Source organism: Nyctibius grandis, chromosome Z (genome assembly GCF_013368605.1).
Source record: "Nyctibius grandis isolate bNycGra1 chromosome Z, bNycGra1.pri, whole genome shotgun sequence".
In the NCBI taxonomy this organism is placed as follows: Eukaryota; Metazoa; Chordata; class Aves; order Nyctibiiformes; family Nyctibiidae; genus Nyctibius; species Nyctibius grandis.
Genome location: NC_090695.1, coordinates 16,848,343 through 16,873,222, shown reverse-complemented (window position 1 = coordinate 16,873,222; position 24,880 = coordinate 16,848,343). Strand labels below are relative to the sequence as shown.

Genomic DNA, 24,880 nt, shown 5'->3' with positions numbered 1-24,880 from the left:
AACGCATCTTCCTTTGCTTTGCTTAGCAGGTACTGGCAAGCCTGCTATCCCCTTCTTGGAAAATGACTGGTTGCCACTAAATAAAAAGGCTGATTATGTGCATTGTTGAGTGCTTGCAAGATTATTTGCACTGAACATTGATAATCAAATAGAAAATAACAAAATGGGAGATGAGAGGAAAACTGTGACGTGATCTTTCCTTCCCATCACCCAGTGGTAAACAAATTATTTCCACTCACTTTCTTGCAAGGGTAGCAACCTTTTGTTCAGGTCTCCACCTCCTGCATACCTGACAGTACTAAGAAGTGGTCTGGACCCAGCTGATATGAAAAATACAAACTTTAAAGACAGACAGATGTTTTTCTTCACACACTTACATAAGTATATTACATTATCAACCTGACCTTTTCCTTTTAAGAGCTGAATGCTAAAGCTGACAACAGCCCTGCTGTTAAATGTCAATACCTGCCATAAGACTCGCCAGACAAACTAAGGAGACTGCGTCATGTTCCTGACGCTCTAGACAAAGCCAGGACTCCAAGACAGTTTGGTTAGTTGCCTAGCTAGGAAGCAAACATGGTCTCATTTCAAAAGTCTGGTAATTCACAATGAGTTATTGTCCTGGAGGACACAGAGATTTAAAATGGGAAAGTCAAGGTATTATTGATGGATATTTTTTAAGCATCCTGTAGGTCTTCAAGCAAGGACTGTTTCCTTGACATAAACTCTAATAAAAAACAAAAAATCAATTAAAAAAAATTTCCACACCTTCTCTAACAAATATAATGGGCAGCACTAACAGGCTTTTGATATTTTGATGTGACTTAAAATGATCCCTATGTAGGCTGTGATGTTCAAAAGCTAAAAGCAACATTATTTTCCAGGATACGACAATACTGTACTCTGCTGTCCTATGCTGAGTTTTGTGGAAACTGTAGTGTCCTGGTTTCATGCAATAAAATTTATAGAAGCAAGTTTCTGTTAGATTTCGTTTCAGTTTGTGTCCAGCCATGGTGATCAAGGGCAGCTGACCCAGGCTGTCCCACAAATATATTCTATATCATTAACATCAAGTTCACTACAAAAGGCAAAGCTTGCTGGGGAGGAGAGGGGCTCTTTTTGCTCTCCTCTCTTCCTTCTTTCTCATTCCCAGCGACTGCTATTCCTGGAGCAACTTGCTGCAACTCTGTAGCTAAGTATAATTTTGTGTGTTCTGTATTATCATTGATATTGGTTTCTTTATTTTATTAAAACTGTTTAACTTTAACCCACGAGTCTCCCTCCTTTTCCCAATTCCCTTCCTGAGTCAGGGAAGAGACACTGGGTGAGAGAACAACTGTTACTGTTGAGCCCCAGGTGCAGGCTAAACGTAGACATGTAGTTACCCTTGAATGAATTTAACGGGCACAGAAAATGTTTTTTTCAGCTGTGAAGATTGCATTATCACAGCATTTTCTTAGGTTTTGTGCTGGACTGAAGATTATCACCTCCACTATACAGCCTCACTACTTTAATTTTAGAGTCAAGTTTTCAATCTGGAAAAACACACACACCAATGTAAAGTAAAGGAAGGTCTTTCTGGATTGGAAGGTCTCTTTACTGAACTTTGAAAAATATAGGAGTTAGGAAATATTTGAGTATTGGATCCTTCATGAAGATGCAGCTGATACTCACAGCAGCAAAGGTTCCGTTCCAGATTCGGGTGGACACGTTCACAAGGTACTCTCCCTTCAGCATAATGTCTTCCAGTTCGCATGCAATGGTACTGCATTTGACATTCTTACAGTTCTTCCAGACGAAACAGCAAGGAGAGGCAACAGCATGCATTAAAAATACACATTAACAAATGCTCTTTTAACATCCAGATTTTTTGCCCTTGCCTTTGCCATTCTGTGCGTACAAATTAAATGCTTGTAGGCTGTGAAGAACATGCACCTTTTCTTCTGTCTGTCTAAGGCAGATGCAGCATGTGCGAGAACATCCATAGGCTGCACTCCTGCACTGTGAATGAAGAATGCCACCCCCACCACAGCTGTCCCCACAGGTACAGCAATGGGTTTGTAAGGAGCAGCTCAGTGCCCCTGTCCCGCAGTACTGCAGCCCTGAGTCTTACCAGTTCTTTGGAAGCTCTGAAGTTCTCTTTTGTGAAAGATGCAGAATAAGGTCTTTTTCCTATTTGCAGTGGATTTATCTGAGCTTGACAAGTAACACCTCTGGCCTAGGAAAGATGGCAGGAATGAAGCTGGATGACATCATATTCAGGCGTTTATAGTCACAATAATAATAGATACTTCTGGGATGAGATGGTGGCTGTAAAAGGCTAGATTATGAATTATATAACACTGGATACTTTACGAAACTAAGAGACTGTATGTGGTTTTGGTAAGAATTAAACAACTCTTATGGTAATTTTTTTCCCCCTAGATTGACCTGAAGGGTTTGTCCTGATCTAAAAATTCCATTTTTACAGTAACCTTCCCAGGAACTTGGAGAAGGACTTAGCTGAAGAGTTCCAGAGTCGTATGAAAAGTCAGCCATGGACCATAAAGATAATCCATATCTGCCAAGTAATAGACTAGAGTACTGCTGACACCGTGGTCCTCCCCATTCCCTTATGAGGAAGGGACAAGGAGAAAGGGCATATTCTCTGAATCTCAGCCACACAATGAGGGAAATAATTGATGTTTATGGTACTGATTAAACTGCAAAACACAGCAATTTACGTAATTCAGTTCTTCACCTGATCTGTGGTGACTGCAGTTATGTACATGAGTGGGTTTTCTTTGCTGGTCAGTTCTGGAAGATAGATTTTTACAGATGCCATCTTTACTGGAATACTTCCTGTTGTTATCTGCAAAGCAAATAACTCACAATTAATTCAGGTAGCTATACTTACATATGCATAAATTAATTGATATAGCAAGAAAATCAGAAATCATGGATGAGTATGGAAGAACTGGACTCTTTTTGCATCAATTTTTTTTTTGTACTAAGACACTTAGGGTAGTAATTATACTATGCTAATAGTAAAGCAGAAAGTGTACTGTATAGCTTCAGGTCCCTGTCTGTTTCCTTAGCAAAGCTCGTATTAACTGCATGAAATATGTTTTGAAAAGCAAGTATTCTGCCACAGCCAGTAGGCCTTTTATTTAGTCTTTTAGAGTAGCAGTTACAGGAATGTAAATGGAACATAATTTAAGTTTCTTCCACGTTGCATATTTGGATGTAAGTTTTTCTGAGTTATGTAATAAATGCTGTGATCTGGCTAGTTCTTTCATCTGGTTTGAGCACTTAACCCTTGCCAAACTTCAAGTTTCAAAGTCCAAGCCTGCGAAGACTTGTTTTCCTTTATCAAGTCGACAGGAGACAAACATCCTTTGTGAAAAAACAGTCTAAGTTGGACTAAAGTTAAGCATTAACCATCTTCTAAATATGTAAACAGTGCAGGACCAATCCCTCTCCCCATTCTACTTGCGCAGTAATTGCAAATTTCATCCTTAACCTCATAAAGACTGTAAGCATTTATCCCCCACCTATCTGCAATTTTTTTTTCTTACTTGACTGATTCCAAAGCATCAAAATCAGACAGTGAAATCAGGAATGTTTTTTTCCACTATGTTTTGGGACCAGGCTACAGGAGGAGGTAAGGCAGCTTCTTGAACCAGAAACGTTTACTAACCTTAACTGAGAAGTTGAATGCAGGGCCAATATCTTCAAAATTATTCACAGTGGAAGGAATGTTATGACCAGAGTACACTTCATAAAAGTTGATGTTGGCAAGCCTAGTTAACAACCATAAAACAATACATTTCAATTTGGCAGCTGCTTTGAAAACATGTTACTGGATGTACCTTCGTGAAACAGGTCAGAAGTACAGTCAGAGGAAAAATAAGGCACTTGTACTGCTGCTGCTGTTTGAATTTTACAAAGTTGGTTAAGAAGATATACAGTGTACTGAAGCCCAGAGCCAGAGCGAGCATGTGAACGTAAGACAGGAGGGCTGCCTGAGACGCAGGCTCCACTCAGCCTCCTGCACCCTGTGGTGTTTCAGTGCCATACCGCAAGCTCCTCTCCTGGGCACAAACTGTGACTTTGAGCCTTGCAGTTGTCTCCCTCCTCAGAAAGGGCCCCCGACAATCCCCCTTGGTACATCTAGAACAGCAAATACTTACAGACTCTGAGGGAGATCCTGAGACCTAATGCCATAGACCACAGGCAGGCTTGTTTCCACCCTGCCTGGGCGTGGAAACACACATAGCACCCTGCTTGTTTGTGTGATACATATCCCATGGCCTTCTGTTTCCTCTGAGCCACTTACTTTGTTATTTAAGTGTTTCAAAATTCAAAATTTCCAAAGTAACACGAGGGTAGTTGCAGCCCACCATAGCATGAAATTACAGGTGTGTGATGGAAGAGTGTGGTGCAAGGACCCGTGGATGCTTGAGGGGCTCAGCCAGTTGGGACCATGCTGAAAGACAATGAAAGCATCTCTGTGTAGTGCATTGTATCCATGTGCTACCTGTGAGCAGCTCCTCTGCTGAACCATGCCAGAACTGTGTCTACCCTTCATCATTAGTTTTCATTAGGAGGCTAATTTGAGCAGTTCAAAAGCAAGCTGTGGAATGAGTCAAGAAGGAGCAGGGGCTATCATGATTCCTACAGCAGCTCTTCCTGTAGCACAAGGTGCAAATCCATCCTCTTTACCAGTGCCTCTCACCCCCTTTAATCTGGGTGACATCTGTGCATACAATCCTGAGGAGAAAGACTTGGGGGTAACGGTCAATGAGAAGCTCAACATGAGCCAGCAATGTGCGTTTGCAGCCCAGAAGGCCAACGGTATCCTGGGCTGCATCAAAACCAGCGTGGCCAGCAGGTCGAGGGAGGTGATTCTCCCCCTCTACTCCACTCTCATGAGACCCCACTTGGAGTACTGCGTTCAGCTCTGGGGCCCCCAGCATAAGAAGGACATGGAGCTGTTGGAGCAAGTCCAGAGCAGAGCCACGAAGATGATCTGAGGGCTGGAGCACCGCTCCTATGAAGACAGGCTGAGAGAGTTGGGATTGTTCAGCCTGGAGAAGAGAAGGCTCCACGAAGACCTTCTATCAGCTTTCTAGTACCTGAAGGGGGCCTACAGGAAAGCTGGAGAGGGACTTTTTACAAGGGCAAGTAGTGATAGGACGAGGGGGAATGGTTTTAAACTGAAATAGGGTAGATTTAGATTAGATATTAGTAAGAAATTCTTTCCTGTGAGGGTGGTGGGACACTGGAAGAGGTTGCCCAGAGAAGCTGTGGCTGCCCCCTCCCTGGCAGTGTTCAAGGCCAGGTTGGATGGGGCTTTGAGCAACCTGGTCTAATGGAAGGTGTCCCTGCTAACGGCAGGGGTATTGTAACTAGATGATCTTTAAGGTCCCTTCCAACTCAAACCATTCTATGATTCTATGAATCCCAAATTAACACATGTGCAGTCTCACAGAGGTGCTTCCTGATCAGTTGTGCTCCTCCATGCTGCATCATGGATCCTTTTCAATCCTCCATACTTCCTCCCATGGGCCCTTTCCTTGAAGAGTCCTCACAAGGACTCCTAGGAAAACCTGCATGATACATTTTCTACTTCCTTATTGCTCAAATCTTCAGTCCTTCCAGGATGCACAGTATCAGCTTCCTTGTCCTTGCAGGAGTCACTGGTAAGATCGATTCCTGCCCTCTTCTCCTGGAAACTCAGGTTCAGAGATTTTTCCCTAGAAAGGCTTCACTTCAGCAGGACAACACTTTTTTCTCAACCCATGTATTTTAAGAGGTGGCTCCTTGGCTATATTACCTGCCTCAAGAAGGAACTATCTGCAGATAGGTATTTCCTAAGTGGAAGAGTGTAAAAATGAGATAACTCCAAGGGAAGGATTTAAATTTGTACCTTGGCTTAATGTGTATTTCCTTTAGTACTTTTAAATTGATCCATCTCCAAGAATAACTAATCCTTTTCTGGCAGCAGGGATTCTTTCATGCCTTGACGTGCAAGTGAGGAGATGCACCTGACTTCAAACCCCTGTTTTTCCTTGAGTAAGTCTTTTATACACTCCATGCCTGGCCTTTTCTGAAGCATTGAGCTTCTGTTCATATTTCTCAGCTAATTAAATTTGCTGATTCAAGTCTGCACCATCTCAGTTTCCTAGGAGGCTATTCAAGTTGCGGTGCTAGCCCCCTAGTCAGATCTTCTTCCTGTAGTCTCTGTGCAGCTGCTAACTTTAGTAACAAACACTCTGCTTCTGCTGAAGCCTCATGTAACTTTCTCAGGGAGCTGAGAGAATTCACATCACTTACTCAAATGCTTCTCTGCAATTAAAATAACCTGAAAATTTCTTCATGACACCAGCATTGGTGCACCTAGCCATGGTGAATGCAGGGCCTCCTAATATTCTGAAACTGCTGATGCAAAGCAGGTTATTTAACTGATCTTCTGTACTGTGGTCCCTATTCCAGCTCAGGTCATCCTGCGCAGCCAACATTTCTTGTAGTTTGGTGATCTTTGAATATTCATTTCCTGAATTCATTGTTGCTGTGCATTTTTAAGCAGCTTCCTCTTTTTCAAATTTCTGTCATTCTTTGAATAACTACTGTTTATTTTCTATCAGCTTACGTTTACAAATTTTGGAATGCTTTGGGATGCAAAAGCATTTTTGCACCAAGAATTGGTGACCAAGTGCATCAAATGTAACTACATGTCATTTATCCTAGAAATTCAGTAACTGGGAAAGATAAACAAATCTTTTATTTGATAAAAAGTAAAATATCCTATCTTGATCCGAGAGTCAAACCAGTGTATTTTTGTTTCAGTTCTAATGTAAGTTAAATTGTAACTGAAATCATTCTTGTTTGGAACACTAACAGACTAATTACTGTTCCAGTGCATCCCAAATCACCAGGGGTTTCCAGGGCTGAAGATAAGAGGTTTCAAAGGGCATGATATGAAGATCAATCTTAAAGGGATTTTTGTCTCTCTGCCCCTGCCTGCCCAGCTGTCTCTCTTTACAAACTGCCCTTCCCAGGGTAAATGACCCCTCTTGCAACAGCCCTGCCTGCCTTCTGCGGGGAGGGGAAAGGGCTGACACCAGGAGGGAAGGGGTAGGTGTGAGCCAGAGTCTCTGGGAAAGCAGGGTGTGCTGCTCCCAATGCCAACACAGCTGCAGCAAGGGGAAATCTACCATGTGCCACCTCAGGTTTTAGTTCAAATCATTATTTCAAACTGCTAACGAGTTTATATTTTTGGTCCAGGTTCAGCAGATATGTTTGAGCTGGGGTACTTTCTTCTTTTTCTTGTTGTTGTTTTGTTTAGTTTTGATCATTTTAACTCCAGATTTGATCCAATGTCACTACATTTGAGCCCAGAGGCCCAAACTTATCATACAGTATATACTAATTATATTAACAAAACCACAAGCACTGTTTAGTTTTATACCACTTCCATTCATCTGCAACAACTGCGCAGAGGTGAACGTGGGTCCATGATTTCTTACTACACATTCCATAATTTTTTACATTATTGGAATAACGTAAAATTCTGCTAATGTTGATGAAGTGGGAATTTCTTACGACTTTCAAAATGAAAACAAAGTTTCACTATCTTTTCAGTGGCCTTTCAAGACTGTTACTATATTCAAATGCCTTGGCAAAATGATAGTGACTCTATATTATTCAGCATACCTTGTGAAGTGAATTTCTGCGTCGTATCGCAAAGGAATTGATAAGCTGACTTGGTTGTCCAGTTCTTGCTTTTCCTTACTTTCACTGTTCATCAAAATACATTTAAGTCAGGTGTTACAATATTGTTTTATACAAATAATATATTAATACCTAACTTGCTTTCATACAATTATATACTTTACCTCAATGCACGAAAACTTAGAACTGCCATATTCTGAAGATTTTTCAGGTTAAAATCAAAACTAATATCAAAGGATACCTATGGAAGAGACAAGGAACACACAGTAAATGAGCTGATGGTACAACATTCAAAGGACTTCCCAATAGCAACATAATTATTCATATGTGCAACAATCTAGAATTGCCCTCTGTATCTGAGTTCTCCACCGATTTCTGTGTAATATTTCAGTAATTTTTAATATTCCAGAATTGCTTTGTTCTATCTTTCCCCTACAAATAAGCATTGTTACATAAACATGACCTATTTTCATTTTTAAATTGGTTATAACTAGCTACAAGCTGCACCAGAAGGTGTTCAGGATTGCTTCAATTACATACTTTTAAACACTAGCACTAACACAAGCTTTCTATTCACTCTTTTCTTCCATTGGTTCCAACAGGCCCGCTTTGAGCAATGCCATCAAAAATTGGGAACAAACGTAACTTTTTATGTGTAACTTTTTATATAGTGGGTTTTTTTTAATTATTTTGCTGCCCCCACTGCAGAACGTCATGTTCCTGTTCTTTCTAGCAAGTTTCTTATTGCTCCAGTTGATGGTGTTAGAGGCTGCAAGGCATTTTCTGTTCTTCCCTTGTGGAGTAAGAGATTAAGTTCCATGAAACCATGGATATCCCAAGATTTATGGTATATATGAGAAAATGGATATATGATCTATCATAGGGCTGTGTGGGCCACCCATCTCCTCTCAAAGCAATACTGCTTTCTTGGACAGATGAGATTCACAGAGCAGGCGAGAGAGCTACCCCAGGTTCACGCAGCAGGAGGGGTTTGATGGGAATTGTGCTCAGTTCCCAGGAGGCTATGCACGATGCTATCTGCTTCAGCCCTCAGCCTCCAACAGTTACAAAGCTACAGTAGCATTTGAAAGCCATGGGTAGAGACAAATGTGCTTCAAGACCCTTTTTTCCTTTAATCTGGCAGGGAGTCACAAAAGTTTAGACCTCAGTTTGCTTCTTTTAACGCCTCTGAAACCCAAAGGGAAGTTAACTGTTGCCAAATGTAAGAAATCCTCACCAGCAGTAAATGCAGATTTAGGGGAAAACAACAACAAAAAAGCTTTTGGATATCATTCAAGGTTATTTAAACACACTAGCTGTACCTGTTGTCCTGTTCTGAAAACAGGATAGCTTATTTGGCAAACAACTGTACTTTGTGCTGTTCCTGTTTGACACGAGACTTCAGTCCCATCACTCTGCAGAGGAAACAGACAGAAAAGTCATCTTAATATCAGGTTTTGATAAAGCAGAGAGGAAGTTTCCAGTCTGTATCTTCAACAGGACATGTATTACAGTAAGGAGTAGTATAAATAGGTGTTATGGCAGTAATTCCTAGAGATGAGTGGGGCATAGGCAGGGCTAGGAGAGAGGCAGGAGAAAGGTGGGACAAGGACCAGTCCCGTGCGATTTCTTGTGAGCTGTACTGATCTTATTAGAGGTCTGTGCTGGGCTTGGAAGAAGGAATACAGGCTAGAGAGTACAGGTCACCTCCAGCATTAACTCCTACAGTGCTTTTTTACAGCATTTTTATGTATCTTTTGCAGGCATATTTACACACACAACCTGAGAGCTAGTTAAGTACTCTCACTGTAGAAATTAGTGTGCAGAGGAAAATTCTATCGTACTTCTTGTAGAAAAAATCTACAATACACAAGAGTTTATTTACTACTTTGCAGAATATTTAGCATGTCGTCATCCTACATCAAAGACAAACTTGTAGACCGTAGCCAGTTATCATCACTTTGAAAAGAATTCATTAAAATGTACTGTCTTTTGTTACAAGCATCCCTAGCAGACATTTACCATTCATGAATTATGCTACAACAAAAAAAACACAAACCCAACAATATATTCTCATCTTATGCTTTTCTTCCTGCTTTGAAGCAGGCACATTTTTGTCAAAAGCTTCACTTGCAGGCTGAAATACTTCTAAGCAAATGGGCTTTCAAAGCAAAAGAAAATCCTAGCTCCAGTGTGGTCTTTTGGCATGAGTGGAATGAACAATTTTGCTGCACAACAGGATGGGGAGGTAGAGGGGCACCCTCAGCACTGTGTGGAGTACTTCTGCCAGTTCATTGTTCAGGAAAATGCTGCTCTTGGGCAGTGATGAATGCTCCTGTCCCTCCTCTCCCTTCATTACAGTGATTGCTCTGGATTTCAACCCTAGGACTATCATGCACCTCTCCAGTAGTGGCCTGACCATATAAGCCAAGCACTGAGGTCTGGATTTCATCCTTCATGAATTGTTTGGGAGTGACAGTTGAGATTATAGATTTACTGCATTCTGCAAAATAGTATGTATAATTCCTTTCTTTTCCCTTTCCTAAGAAAAAATTCATTAGAAGAAGAGCTTCTGGTATAGCAATCATTTAAATATCTGATTAACTGTCTAGCTGGAACACATGGCCTTGGCAGTAACACTATTTCTAGATCCAAAGGCTGTGCTTTAAGGCTGCATCATTGATGCTGCATGCTTGATTTATCAAATACAAATTCCCTAGGGCACAGCAACTGCATTCAGGCATGCTGTTGGGAGTCAAGCAGAAGGTGTGTGTGCCAAGGCCTAAAGTGAGGAAAAGATGACTGCAATACTGAGGAGGTGAGGTCAAACTCGACAGATTGCCAGCTTTTATGCTGAGTTGGCAGTGTCTCTCCTTGACCTAAATAAACTGATATGCCGAAGGGAATAATTCTGGTATTCAAGAAAATAAATAGGGAGAGAGGTTTGCACAAACATTCCTTCCTGGGATAGGCACTACTAGAAAGAAAAAAAGAAATATTTCTCCAACAATCTCGAAAATCAGTGACAATAATAGAAACGCTGAGGTTGGGTAACACGTACCGGTAAAGAAGATGAAGCAAAAAACAAGTTGTCTGAAAATGTAGCCTGGATTCTGGTGTTATATGCATTTTCCTTTTTATTTCTCAATTTCACATTGAACGTTAGTCTTCTGTTTTTGCTGCTGACAACAAACTGCTGTTTGCTGTTGGAAAATAAAGTCTATTGTTGTAAACAGAGGTACTAGAACAGCTGTAGATCATGAAAATGTGTTGCCTGTAGCCAACAACAAATAACAAGCACAGCAAGACATTTCCTATGTTATAGTCATTTAAACACTCTGCTTTCTAAACCCTTTGACATAAGAAACTCTGTGATGGTGTTTCTTAAAACCAAATGGAATTAGTGTCTTCTCAAAGTGCAGGACCTTGATTACATATGGGCAAGGTCACTTTGCTGAATTTTCACAGGCTCCACCCTGGTGGGAAGGTTAGCAGAGAGTGGGCAGCAGACCCACATGGCAGGTCCAGGAAAAGGCAGCCCTGTCTCTCTGCATACTGTACACGTATGCATATATCTGCATATGGACCTGCAATATGTGGTGCCCGAATGGCTGACCCCAGCTGCTCTCCCAGTGTGCTCCCCTTCCCGACAGCAGACAGCCAGACACGATTCTTCTGAATGCTCACTGTGTCCTGGTCCCTAACGTAACAAAAATTTGGCTTGTCTAAGCTGACAAGAATCCTACTTCTATATCTGTGTTCCTGTCATACTTCCTTTTCCTTGATTAGTTATTTAGACAGAAATGCTATTGCTTTTTTTATCCCTGCTATTTCTATGTAGGTGTTGAACTAGAAAGGCATTATCACCTAGAAATTCATCCAAAGCCTACAGACAAACCAACTGTTGAAAACTTAACACCCAATCCCAACAATTCCACTGATTCCGCTCTTACCCATCATCTGCCTTCCGCTGAACATTCAGAACAAGATCACAGATACAAAGTTCATCTTCACCACAGTCTTTAATAAAAGGAATCTATGAAAAACAAAACCATTTCCTGAATGAGAGAGCTCAACTTTAAAATTATCTACAGACAGTAGGGTGCAAACACCTTTGAGGTGAAGCACATTCTTGGTTTATAGATAAGAAAATCCCTCTGAAGGGCATTAAAAACTCTGACACATGAACAAGTTAACTCTGAGTAACATGTTACTACATGTCAGCTGATCCATGAGAACAGTGCAGGCACGTTATTGTTAACCCACAACAAACGATGTAATCAAAGGAGTTCCATCTCTCTTTCACATTCTCTTTTATTGTAGGATAAACTAACCTAAAATAGTTCACCTTTGCCATCAACTAGAAGTTCACATTTACAGTGACATGGCTCAACTGACATGCTTGTTATACCATGGTGGCTGATGTGTGTCTGAGCAAGCCCATGCAATACAGACAAACGTACAAAAAGAACCAGGGGACATCCCCCCAGGTGCCTTTTTTCAGCCCAGTGACTTTACTAGAACACCAGTTGTCACTTGCATATACCTCTTTGGCGTTTGTGGGGGCCACACACACATTATGGACGTGTGTATAGCCACGCATTTTTCGATAGTGAGTCAGCATACTTACACTATAGGCCACAGATGCAGGAGAATATATATCAAGGACAGGGCTGGAGCCAGGATTTGCAAGGTCAATGTCAATGCGCAAACTAAGTGAATTTACTGCATCAGAAGGTTCCTGTAAAACACATAGTTCAGATGATAGCTGTCAGCACAGCAAACAGAATAAAATTGGTAATTCTACTGTAAATTGAGAATGCATAGTAAAATCATACTTGGTCTAAACAAGAAGTAACAGTACAAAGCTTCATTTCTTGACAGAAATGACTTTGTGAGATTGCCTAGTGTGGGCTCCTCTTGCTAAACAGCTTTTACTGCTGTTTCCACGATAAAACTAATTTTCCTAGGATTCCTGGAGACTCATAGAATCATAGAATGGTTTGGATTGGAAGGGACCTTAAAGATCATCTAGTTCCAACCCCCCTGCCATGGGTGGGGACACCTACCACTAGACCAGGTTGCTCAAAGCCCCATCCAACCTGGCCTTTAACACTGCCAGGGAGGGGGCATCCACAACTTCTCTGGGCAGCCTGTTCCAGTGTCTCACCACCCTCACAGGAAAGAATTTCTTCCTAAGATCTAATCTAAATCTACCCTATTTCAGCTTAAAACCATTCCCCCTCATCCTGACACTACATGCCCTTGTAAAAAGTCCCTCTCCAGCTTTCCTGTAGGCCCCTTCAGGTACTGTAAGGCTGCTAGAAGGTCTCTCCAGAGCCTTCTCTTCTCCAGGCTGAAGAGCCCCAACTCTCTCAGCCTCTCTTCATAGGAGAGGTGCTCCAGCCCTCTGATCATCTTTGTGGCCCTCCTCTGGACACGCTTCAACAGGTCCATTTCTTTCCTGTGCTGAGGACCCCAGAGCTGGATGCAGTACTCCAGGTGGGGTCTCACAGAGCGGAGTAGAGGGGGAGAACAACCTCCCTCGACCTGCTGGCCACGCTGGTTTTGATGCAGCCCAGGATACAGTTGGCCTTCTGGACTGCAAGCGCACATTGCTGGCTCATGTTGAGCTTCTCATTGACCATCACCCCCAAGTCCTTCTCCTCAGGGCTGCTCTCAATCTATTCTCCGCCCAGCCTGTATCTGTGCTTCGGATTGCCCTGACCCATGTGCAGAACCTTGCACTTGGCCTTGTTGAAGTTCATGCGGTTCGCACGGGCCCACCTCTCAAGTCTGTCAAGGTCCCTCTGGATGGCATCCCTTCCCTCCAGCGTGTCGACCGCATCACACAGCTTGGTGTCATCAGCAAACTTGCTGAGGGTGCACTGAATCCCACTGTCCATGCTACCAACAAAGATGTTAAACAGCGCAGTCCAAATGCCAACCCCTGAGGAATGCCACTTGTCACTGGTGTCCACTTGGACACAGAGCCATTGACGACAACTCTTTGAGTGTGACCATCCTGTCAATTCCTTATCCAGAGTGCTCCATCCATCAAGTCCATGTCTCTCCAATTTAGAGACAAGGATGTCATGCAGGACAGTGTCAAATGCTTTGCAGAAGTACAGGTAAATGATGTCAGTTGCTCTTTATCCTTATCCACCAGCGCTGTAACCCCATCGTAGAAGGCCACCAGATTTGTCAGGCACGATTTGCCCTTAGTGAAGCCATGCTGGCTGTCACCAACCATCTCCCTGTTTTCCATATGCCTTAGTATAGTTTCCAGGAGGATCAGCTCCATGATCTTGCAGGGCACAGAGGTGAGACTGACTGGCCTGTAGTTCCCTGGGTCTTCCTTTTTTCCCTTTTTAAAAATGGGAGTTATGTTTCCCCTTTTCCAGTGAGTGGGAACTTCACCAGACTGCCACGACTTCTCAAAAATTATGGATAGTAGCTTAGCAACTTCATCCGCTAGTTCCCTCAGGACCCATGGATGCAGTTTGTCAGCTCCCATGGACTTGTGCACCTTCAGGTTCCTTAGATGGTCTCGAACCTGATCATGTCCTACAGTGGGCAGATCTTCATCCTCCCAGTCCCTGCCTTTGCGTTCTGGGACTTGGGCGGTGTGGCTCGAGCACTTGCCGGTGAAGACTAAGGCAAAAAAAGTTGTTGAGTACCGCAGCCTTCTCCATATCCCAGGTAACTACGTCTCCCGTTTCCTTCCAGAGAGGGCCCACATTTTCCCTAGTCTTCCTTTTATCACTGACATACCTTTTCTTGTTGCCCTTGACATCCCTGGCCAGATTTAATTCTATCAGGGCTTTAGCTTTCCTAACCTGATCCCTGGCTGCTTGGACAATTTCTCTGTATTTCTCCCAGGCTGCCTGCCCTTGCTTCCACCCCCTGTAGGCTTCCTTTTTGTGTCCGAGTTTGTCCAGGTGCCCCTTGTTCATCCATGCAGCCTCCTGGCGTTTTTGCCTGACTTCCTCTTTGTTGTGATGCATCACTCCTGAGCCTGGAGGGGGTGATCCTTGGATACTACCCAGCTTTCTTCAGCCCCTCTTCCCTCCTGGCCTTTATCCCAAGGTACTCTACCAAGCAGGTCCCTGAAGAGACGAGAGTCTGCTCTCCTGAAGTCCAGGGTAATGAGCCTGCAGTGTGCCCTCCTTGCTACCCTAAGGATCTTGAACTCCACCATTTCATGGTCACTGCAGCCAAGGCTGCCCTTGAGCTTCACATCCCCACCAGCTCCTCCTTGTTGGTGAGAACAAGGTCCAGCATAGCACCTGTCTTCATTGGCTCCTCTATGACCTGGAGAAGGAAGTTATCATCAATGCAGCCCAGGAACCTCCTGGATTGGTTATGCCCTGCTATAACCTGCCCAACAGATACCGGGGTGGCTGAAGTCTGCCATGAGGACCAAGGCTTGTGAACATGAAGCTACTCCTATCTGTCTATAGAGGGCCTCATCTGCTCAGTCTTCCTGGTCAGGTGGCCTGTAGCAGATCCCCACTATAATGTCACCTGTCCCTGCCCTCCCTTTAATCCTGACCCGTTAGCTCTCAGTCGGCTCCTCATCCATCCCCAGGTGGAGCTCCATGCACTCCAGCTGGTCATTGACACAGAGGGTGACACCCCCTCCTTGTCTCCCCTGCCTGTCCTTCCTAAAGAACCTGTATCCTTCCATTCCAACGCTCTATTAATCGCAGTCTCTTTTAGGGCTAAGGAACATGCAGATTCTCTGCAGCTGCAGAAGCTGGTCCTCAAAAGCCACCACCAGGTGACTTTCATTCTCACCTGGCTGCAGAAGTCAAATTCCTATCCCACTCTACCATACCATCACAGAAAGCAGCTGGGCCCGAGCAACACTAAAACACAATATACCTCATGTCTCCTCTGTTTCTTAGTACTGAATGAATACTCTTCTAGCTCCATGGCTCATGGTTCCACAATAGTACAAAAAATGATCAACAAGTCAAAGATATTTGCATTGCAAAGCAAAGCAGGAATCCAAACCCTCTACCTGACCTAACATCATGCAGGGGGCTTAAGGCAACTCTCAGGGCTGTGTTTGGTCTTTGGTTCTAGAAAAAGATGGAGACTTGCTTATTTTTATTTTTTTCCTAGGTGTATACCTCAGGCTATCATGCACCAGAAGTCTGCCTGAAATGTCAGTTTGACAGAAAACATTTGTATGTATGTATTAGTTCTTACAGAAGAATCTACTTAGAGGGAAATTAAAATCTATCGAAACTATGGGCTATGGTCTCTGTGTTATGTCAGAGATGAATTACGTAATTGGAACTGCCTCTTCTATCCTAAAAAGCTGTGTTTAATTTGACAGTTATTAGTTTTTTTGAAATCAGAATCTTACTAAGTATTTTTCAGTTGTGGTGGATTTGAGAAATGTAAATCACTGAGTACACCATGCATGAAATTCATCTTACAGACACAAAATTCATCAACGTCTTCCTCTGATCATTTTTGTCACATAAGACTGCTTGCAAGTGCACTTACCTGCACACTGAAGATATCATGAACACAATTCTCCTCATGACGTACCACAAGATCCTTCTGCATGTACCTTTCATTATTTTCTTTGAATAATCCTCTAGAAGTCATTCTAGACAACTGGAGATCTGCATCCAATGTTGCATTGTACTTTATAGCTACAAGAAGAATAACAGTACATTTTTTGCTGAGTATGACTGCCCATGATCTCATTACTATGCTCAACCTTACAGAGTGACCCGGCTTTCCAAACCACATTAAATATTTTACTTTTTTCATAGCTTGCTAAACACAGAACAGCCTCAAAATAAAAAAATTTTCTCTTGTGTTTTCCAAAGCAGTCAAACAGGTTTAAATCCTGATGTAAGTTCTCATCCACAGAGAGCACATTAAATGGCAATCAATCCAGTCTCCACTGCAGATGTCTGAGCCTGCAGCTCAGGCAAGAAGCCAGTTACCAGGGCCAGGATTACGCTAGATAAAGGGGCCTTGCAACAATATCCCTGAACTCTGAGGAGACTATAAAGAATCTGCATCTTCTCTTCAATCACATAATGATTTCTGTCTTCTTCTCTTCATGTTATGACTAATACGCTGTGGAAGTTCACTCTTATTTTACAGCTCACAATCATGAGTTCCTAAAGGTACTATACACAGCACTGAAGCAGTCCAACTGGTGTTATCCATGACATTTAACTAAATAGCTTCATGAGAGGCCAGTGCTGGTCTCAGAAACATTTGGTGCTCTTTGTTCCCTGAAAAGAAGAGCTTCTCCCCGCTGACACCTGCACTGAGCCTATGGAATATTTTTTTTTTTCTGAAGGAAGAAGAAAAGGCTGCAGTCTGCTGTTGAAACCAGCAGGTTGAAAAAAAATCAGCTTCCCACTAATGGCATTTTCTGGGGTTTATTGAACAGCAAGGATACAGCTCTCCTTTATACTGTTAATTCCTCACTTTTCAAATATTATGGAGCCAGTGACAAAAGTAGGTCTTCAAAACAATTTTTGAAGCACTTAAGTTTTACACTGATTTTGCCTTTCTTGACATTCAATCTAATATATCTTTAGAATTTCCACTTCTCATTTGAATAATGGACTTTCGAAGAAATTAATATAAGACAAGTCATTGAAATACTCTTACCCACTTGATTATTTCTCTTAGCAGGTCTAAATGTAGCCTGAAAACATATTTTGACAGTTATTTCTGTGTTCTTGTTCAGCAGACTGATTTTCTCAGGTTTAAATGAGGCAATTATGGACACATTTGCAATGCTTTGTGACCTGAAAAATATTTTTAAAAGGTTACATACGATTTTCAAGAGCACTGGGTAATGTAGAAGCTGTTGTCTATTACCACCTGTAAATGTAACATTGATTTTCTTGGTTCCCAATGTAAACATTTTTTAATGGTACTGGTAAAATTATTTTCTTTGGATATAAGTGAACTTATTGATACAGTAGCTTTCAGTAATGACAATAAATAATTTATCATGTCAATTTAATGGATAATCAATGTCTTTATCCTAATGCTCTAATCATTCCCTTAAGATATCAGAGAACAAAGCTGTTGTCCTGTTTTCCCAATAAGTAACCTCCTTCTGCTCCTTTAAGGAAGTTACTGAGCTCCTCTAGGAAGGTGAAGAAGGGTAATTCTTCATTTTAATTAATATTCTTATTTTTCAGAAAAACAACTTTCATGTAATTAATCAAGATTTTGAAGAACAGTTTCAAAGGAACCCTGCATGTAAAAACAAACACTTTAATCAAAAGTGAAACTCATTAATCAGACCAAATGCCAGAGTGAAAGAAAAATGAGCATCTTCATTAATCAAATCTAAATAAATGCTGGTAATCCAAGGAGCATAATTTTCTTTAATGCAATTCCCACCAGCAGCAGTTTTATTGTGGGTCAAAGGTCCAAACTGACCATTCATTTTTAATAATCTTGTTTTATTATGAAATAAGTAGCAATTCAGTAATGTTTTTCTTCTTACAATGAGGAGCCTCAGGCGAGAAGACAGGCAACAGGAAAGCAAACTGCATTCTAATTTAGCTCCTCAAGGAAGTAGTGGAAAATACACAGTACTTAGGGAGGCAGAAGATTTGGGTTCTGTGAAGCCTTTATTCTTTATTTTGTGAAAGTACTCAGATTGCCCTGGCAAAGGCCACTTGCCAGAAAAGGTGGGTTTCTTGCCAGAAATAGGTGCCAATTCTCTTTCACTGACCTCTGTCCTTACCCTGCAGGACAACTTTCTCCCCAGTAAAGGTCATGTAGGTTATGTGGGAAATGGTTTCATCTGTCTCAGGTTCAGCTATCAAAATTATACAGTAGCTACTGAAGTACAACCTGCTGTTACAAATACTCTCACGCAAACCCTACTCCCTTGCTGCTGCCCCTTCCCTCTGGACCATGTGCCTGCACAACAGCAGTAGGCACGGGTGTCTCCTGGCCCTCCCCATCCCTGCTCAGGTCCCTCCCAGTAGCCCCCGCCACCCAGCTTCCCCTCCATGCCCTGGCTCTGCCCCCCACACTGCCTTGGCTTTTGATGGTCTGATGATACATGCTTAAAAGAGGTTTATTCTAATGCTGTTTTTCAGCTAGCTACAATAGCAGCAATGAGGCAACAAGTGTGTTAGCTCTGAACACATGGAATGAAAGAGCTTTTTTGGTTTGTTTGTTTTGCTGTTTAATTAACTAAATGCTCAACTTGCATCTGAATCATTAAGTGCTTCCTTTCTAAAAGAGTTTACCAACCATAGCAGAACCACATTTCCATCAGCACCAACTGACACATCAGTAATGTCATCGTCATCTAAGTCTCTATGGCCATCTACTGATCTTCCAAAGAATTGAAGCCGTTGTCCAAAAGCAGAATCCGATCCTAAAATTTTCTGGGAAAGAGAGTTTGGTTACTAAGTTTGACACAAGCGTGCTTAAGTCTGTAGATAGCAGCCTAAGCAATGGATTTTCACTGATATTCCCTGTATATGCAATGTATTGTTTAGACCAAATGCTTTTGTGGATGTTTTCTCAGATGCTTTTAGGCACTTTTTCCTCCCCTGTTGGAGCAGACAATGGACCAGATTTTTCTGTCTTGGATCAACTAACTGACTGCTGTATGCCAGCTAGTATTTACTGGAAACTTTTTCCATCTCACATTGAGCAACTCAAAGAATAGGAAGCTTAACAGGGCTTATAACAAATACTTTCTGCAACCAGAAAGTCTGAATGGAAAGTGACATTAAAATCACCATTATATTAACATACAGGATATGCAAAGACAATTGAAAGTCTTTTCCTTTAATATGACATATTTATAATTTACAGAGCTGGGATTTATCTAATCCTCATTGCTGTACACCTACCCTAAAAACCTGAATAATGGGTGTCAAAAAATGTATAGGAAATTAGCTAACTTCATACGCAGGCACCAAAAATTGTAAGAGGCTCAGACGGAGCATCTTGCAAGTCCTTTTCCTCTATGTGCTTCAGTATATAAGCATCACAACTTCAACCAAGGCATGCTGACAGCTGAAGTAAGGAGAGGCATAAAACGTGAAATAAGCCATGAGAATAACAATACTCCTTTATGGGGATGAAACAGTAGCCAATTAAGAGACAGAAAATCCCTCTGTTTTCCCCTAGCAGATCTAAAGGCACAGAGTACAGCATTATGCAACAAAGTTAATTACCTGAGAATATTTGGTACGTATAGTCTTTTGAAATCCATTGTAAATGTAAATTGCTCCAGAGTTTTGGTTTTCCAGTGGTGCACCTATTACAACATCATTAAAGCCATCCAAATCAATGTCTGCAAGTGTTGCGATCGCTGATCCAAAGCGAGCGTTTTCTGACCCTTGTGGACCTTCCAGGAGTTCTTGTTGATCCAAAATTCCCTTTAAAAAAGGTGAAAGAAGAAAAAACAAACACACTGCTATCATTGCACCAGATTAGACATAGGACCAGTATCTATGTGCATTGTTTTTTGTTTTTGTTTTCCAGTACATTCCCCTTGTACCGCTCAACCCTGAATTCCTTCCCCATTGTATTGCCCATTCAGTTTGCATTATGTCTCAGAGTCTTGGCAAGCATTACACAGCAAAATTAAAGCATGCTATGCAAAGCACTAACAGCAAATATAACCATATGTATGAAGCTTAAATGCTCTCACTGTCCTCATCTGACTGTTCTGAAAGTTTCACAATACATTGAAAAATACAGTTTTCAGTTTTGGATTACTAGTTTTTATGCAGAGGGAATGGAAATTATGTAACTGGACATAATTCTTTGAAACAGAAATGGAATTTCCTAACTAAACTAATGCAAAAAACATGTGTCCAAATGCTAAACTCCTGACCTCTCCAGTGCCAATGAAGAAAGAAAGACTGGAGATTTTTACAGTTAAATAATCACATTTACACTAGCTTAAATTCCATCTCTCTGGCAAATACTGTTCTCATCTTTAACCTCAGTTTTCACGCTGTGCTTAAAATTTTAGAAATACCAGCCAAGTTATTTATTAAAAATTACTAGAAAAGTATTATTTGCGCAACATGGACAAGTTGCACAAATCCAGGTTCTCTAAAAAAAATTAAAAATAATTCTTTCATTATTCTTAATTTTTAAATAATTTTAAACCTAACGTTTGACAAAGACTGAATGTTGTAAGGATAGTCTTCCAATTTACTCAGTTTTCAAAACATGAAAAAAAAAATCCTTCATTTTTCTTTTCTTCCATATTTCGCATCCAGTTCTACAGTCAGAGAGACCAATGTCAGCTGCCAGCAGTACCACTTCCAGCACTTCCATCTACCTTGAAATTGCCTTAGGGTACAGTTTCCTGTTGCTCCAGGATGATATGACTGTGAGCTGCTGCGGAGAAGGGCAGTCCTTCCTCTCTATTTATGTGATTGCAATTTACCTAGTTAAAAGGCCATGTTCTGTTTTCTCTGATGGATGTCAGGTATTAATTTACTTTGCATATCCTGACATCCAATGACCGATTGAGAGAGAATGTTCAAAAGTGCCAGAGGCTTCAGGACTGTTAGTACAGATACTCCAGAAACACCTGCTACAGGTCTGAATAAAAAACACAGTCAACAATCAGACAAATAACATAGGTTCACTGAACAAAGAAGACAACATAAGTAACAGCAACCATGCAGTGTGAAAGTCTACAACAATGCTGAAAACTGGCAGCAGAGCATTAATTAGAAATGTTTTGGGAATACTGTTAGGTGGCAAACAATTAATTAGTAAAAGCCTCAATCTAAGTTTTACAGAGGAACGGTCAACCTTGTGTTATATTTGTGTACAGTGCCTACAACCAGGACCAGGGAGCCACCTAGAGCAGCAGGCCCCTGGTCACTAATAGTGTTTAGCTACTAACTTGCTTATTGACTCCATTTTGGTCTGTCCCAGCTGGCTTATTCCCAGACTACATGCACAAGCAGTTCTGGGGAAAGTCTGCAGTTGCTCCTGAAAAGCAGAATGGGTGAGATGGCACTGGGAAGGGCTCCATCACAGTCCTCTAACCAGGCAGGCTTGGCATCATTTACCCCTGCCCTTATGCCACACCTTAGGAAAAGCACATGCTCAGTTTCTCATTACAAAAATGCCACTCATGATATTTCTAACACTTCAGAAAAGATACACTAAATAGTGACTTAGAGGCCCTGAAAAGATCCAGGCCCAAAGGCTTTTTAGCATGCATGTGGCCAGTCTGCTTTGAAAGAAGCTAGCCCTAAGCAATGCCGGCTTGAGCAAGTCTGCTGCACCTTGACTGTGAGGCCAAGGGCTGCTCTTTTGATCACAGTCTGATTTAACAGAATAGACACTGCCACTAAGTACTATTGCAGTCTGGACAGCCTTTTCCTTGGTAAAACTGTAGTCCAGGGAACAACAGTAAGTCCCTCCAGCTGTAAATTAAAGTATCAGCACTTATCACAGATTGAGAGGCAGGAAGCTGATTTCAGCTTTGCTACAGTGCCATTCTTACCTTTGTGATGGAAAACATGTATACTCTTCCTGCCTCTTTCTTCAGGTCATTCATAAACATTGGTGCACCCACAAGCAGCGCATCTGTCACAGAATCCCTGTCAACATCCACTGAACACACCACACTACCAAAGTAGGAGCCAATCTGAAATCAGTAGTAAGAGAGTCGTGTTTGTATGTGGACTTTGTAAAGCATAGTGTTTTAGGAGCTGACTCAGAAAACTTACACCCAGAAATAAGTTCAATACTAATAAATGAAACTGCCCATTGGAATGAAATTACTCTATAACATACTCCAGTGTTTGAAGAATCATTTGTGCTGGTTTTGGCTGGGGTAGAGTTAATTTTCTCCATAGTAGCCAGTATGGGGCTGGGTTTTGGATTTGTGCTGGAAACAGCATTGATAATACAGGGATGTTTTTGTTATTGCTGAGCAGAGCTTATACAGCATCAAGGCCTTTTCTGCTTCTCACACCACCCCACCAGCGAGTAGGCTGGGGGTGCACAAGAAGCTGGGAGGGGACATAGCTGGGACAGCTGACCCCAAATGACCAAAGGGATATTCCATACAATATTGTGTCATGCTCAGCATACAAAGTTGGGAGAAGAAGGAACTGGGGGACATTTGGAGTGATGGCATTTGTCCTTCCAAGTAACCGTTATGCGCAATGGAGCCCTGCTTTCCTGGAAATGGCTGAACACCTGCCTGCCAGTGGGAAGCGATGAATGAATTCCTTGTTTTGCTTTGCTTGCACACATGGCTTTTGCTTTGCCTATTAAACGGTTTTTATCTTAACCCATGAGTTTTCTCGCTTTTACTCTTCTGATGGGGAGTGAGCGAGCAGCTGTGTGGTGCTTAGTTGCTGGCTGGGGTTAAACCATGACAATGGCCTTACATGTCCACTGTTTCTGCCCAGCAGCTGCTGCTATGGCTTTACCACTCCGCAGTAAGAATGCAAACAGAGAAGAAACTATGGGAGGTATATTTTTTTATACTAAACTGTGCACATGAAACTATCCAATCTCTGATTTACTCTCAGATTTGTCTTACAAACAAAACCAAAACCACCTAAACTCACTGCTCTTTTCCAAATGGAGAAAAAGAGAATGAGCGTCCAAATCTCTTTTGACGTTATCTACTTCACAACTTCTCAGGCAGAGTGGAGCTCACTGAGTCTCTCCCAATTAGAAGTGTTGACAGAATGATACACAAAGTAGCTTTGTGTATTATCTTTTACCACTAATTGGATGACTTCCTAAAATACTGTTTAAGAGTTACACTTAACCTCATTGAAATAGTCTAGTGGCAGAGAAAAGTTCAAGTGGATTCTAAATGCATTGCAAGAAAGAGGAATATTCAGAACAAATGCATTGCAATTTACTGCTGTGTGAATAAAAACAGATGCCTCCAAAATCTGTGTTCGTGACCAAAATATACATGCCTGCTCGCCTCTCTGGGACTGCACAATTGCGATATTACCATTACTGTCAACATCATAAACCACTACTCTGCCAGTGTAGTTGGATCTCGGTGCGCCAGCAACAAAATAGATGGAGTTCTGAGTTGAGAGAACAGCAACAGAGTAACCTGGGGAGAGAAGTCAACATTTAACATGTGTGAGAGACAATTAACTACAAGTCGTCAGCTGGTTATCCATAAAGGCACAGAGGATGAGTCAGTCTGGTACGTTAATCACAGGGAATGATGCCTCCAGACGGGAAGTAAAGCTGTCACATATGCATAAAATTTGCAATAGTCTTTTGGAGAGAACAATGACACACTGATCAAGTTGAAGCAGGTTTGCAGAATAGCATGGTGAATAGTTTAGCCTATTCAGTAAAATGTAGACCACAAAAATGTCATGCTTGTGAAGGAGATAGGAAAAAAGAGTGCAAAGAGTATCCCTGGAATGAAGATATAAAGAGAAACACGAGATGAACATTTGGGCCGGCCTTCAAACCGGGAAGGAACACCTAGCTTCTGCAAAGCTTGCAGTGCGTTTTCCCACAGCTCACCAAACCACAGCCCGTGTGTTGGCTGAATACAACAGGCTATATTAATAGCTTGTCAGCTGAAGGGCTTAGGTTGATTGAACTTCTCTGAACATTTTAATCCTCATTCCCATTATTCTCACATTATTTGCTTTCAGGAAACATCTTTTAATACCTGGAAATATTTTAAACTTGTATTAGCACTATAAAGCTAGCATTACTACATATTTTACATTTCTGTGGTTTAGTTACAGTAAATTTATTTTAACAGAAGAAAACAAAATCATCCTTTATAAAGACTAGTTTAAACTGAGCAACAAAATCCCAGTGATTGGGCAGAATATGCACGTCTTTAGCAAGCTGCAGGACAATGTGAGGAGCACAGTCTCAAAGAATTATGCCTTGGTCATTACATATACCAGTCTAATTCAGATTTGTGTTCAGTCGCTGTTTTTCTAGGGAGAGGACATAATTGGAGACTAGAAGTTCAATAAGCAACAACAAAACAAGATTTTATTCTGCAAGTTAAGGCCACACATTCGTAATTAATACACCATACAGCCATTTGAAGTGAGAGGGTACAGCGCAGAAGGTGGGCCAATCTAGCAAGCTATGATGTGCTAGCAGCCCTTTAGTTTGGGCTCCTCCAAGTTGGTGAGAG

At 41.7% G+C, this 24,880-nt stretch overlaps 1 protein-coding gene across 1 annotated transcript in view; it reads right to left on the bottom strand.

Moving 5' to 3' along the window:
• Nucleotides 1-24,880, bottom strand: part of ITGA2 (integrin subunit alpha 2) — a 79,558-nt gene that overhangs the window by 5,191 nt on the left and 49,487 nt on the right. The window contains exons 12-27 of the mRNA XM_068423278.1: nt 23,670-23,815; nt 22,229-22,372; nt 19,923-20,126; nt 18,985-19,121; nt 17,371-17,510; nt 16,237-16,388; nt 12,347-12,457; nt 11,670-11,752; nt 10,778-10,919; nt 9,039-9,131; nt 7,881-7,957; nt 7,699-7,782; nt 3,680-3,782; nt 2,741-2,851; nt 2,114-2,218; nt 1,675-1,788 (exon numbers count right to left, since the gene is read on the bottom strand). Coding sequence (XP_068279379.1) covers nt 1,675-1,788; nt 2,114-2,218; nt 2,741-2,851; nt 3,680-3,782; nt 7,699-7,782; nt 7,881-7,957; nt 9,039-9,131; nt 10,778-10,919; nt 11,670-11,752; nt 12,347-12,457; nt 16,237-16,388; nt 17,371-17,510; nt 18,985-19,121; nt 19,923-20,126; nt 22,229-22,372; nt 23,670-23,815 — 1,946 coding nt within the window. The remainder of the gene's footprint in view (nt 1-1,674; nt 1,789-2,113; nt 2,219-2,740; nt 2,852-3,679; nt 3,783-7,698; nt 7,783-7,880; nt 7,958-9,038; nt 9,132-10,777; nt 10,920-11,669; nt 11,753-12,346; nt 12,458-16,236; nt 16,389-17,370; nt 17,511-18,984; nt 19,122-19,922; nt 20,127-22,228; nt 22,373-23,669; nt 23,816-24,880) is intronic.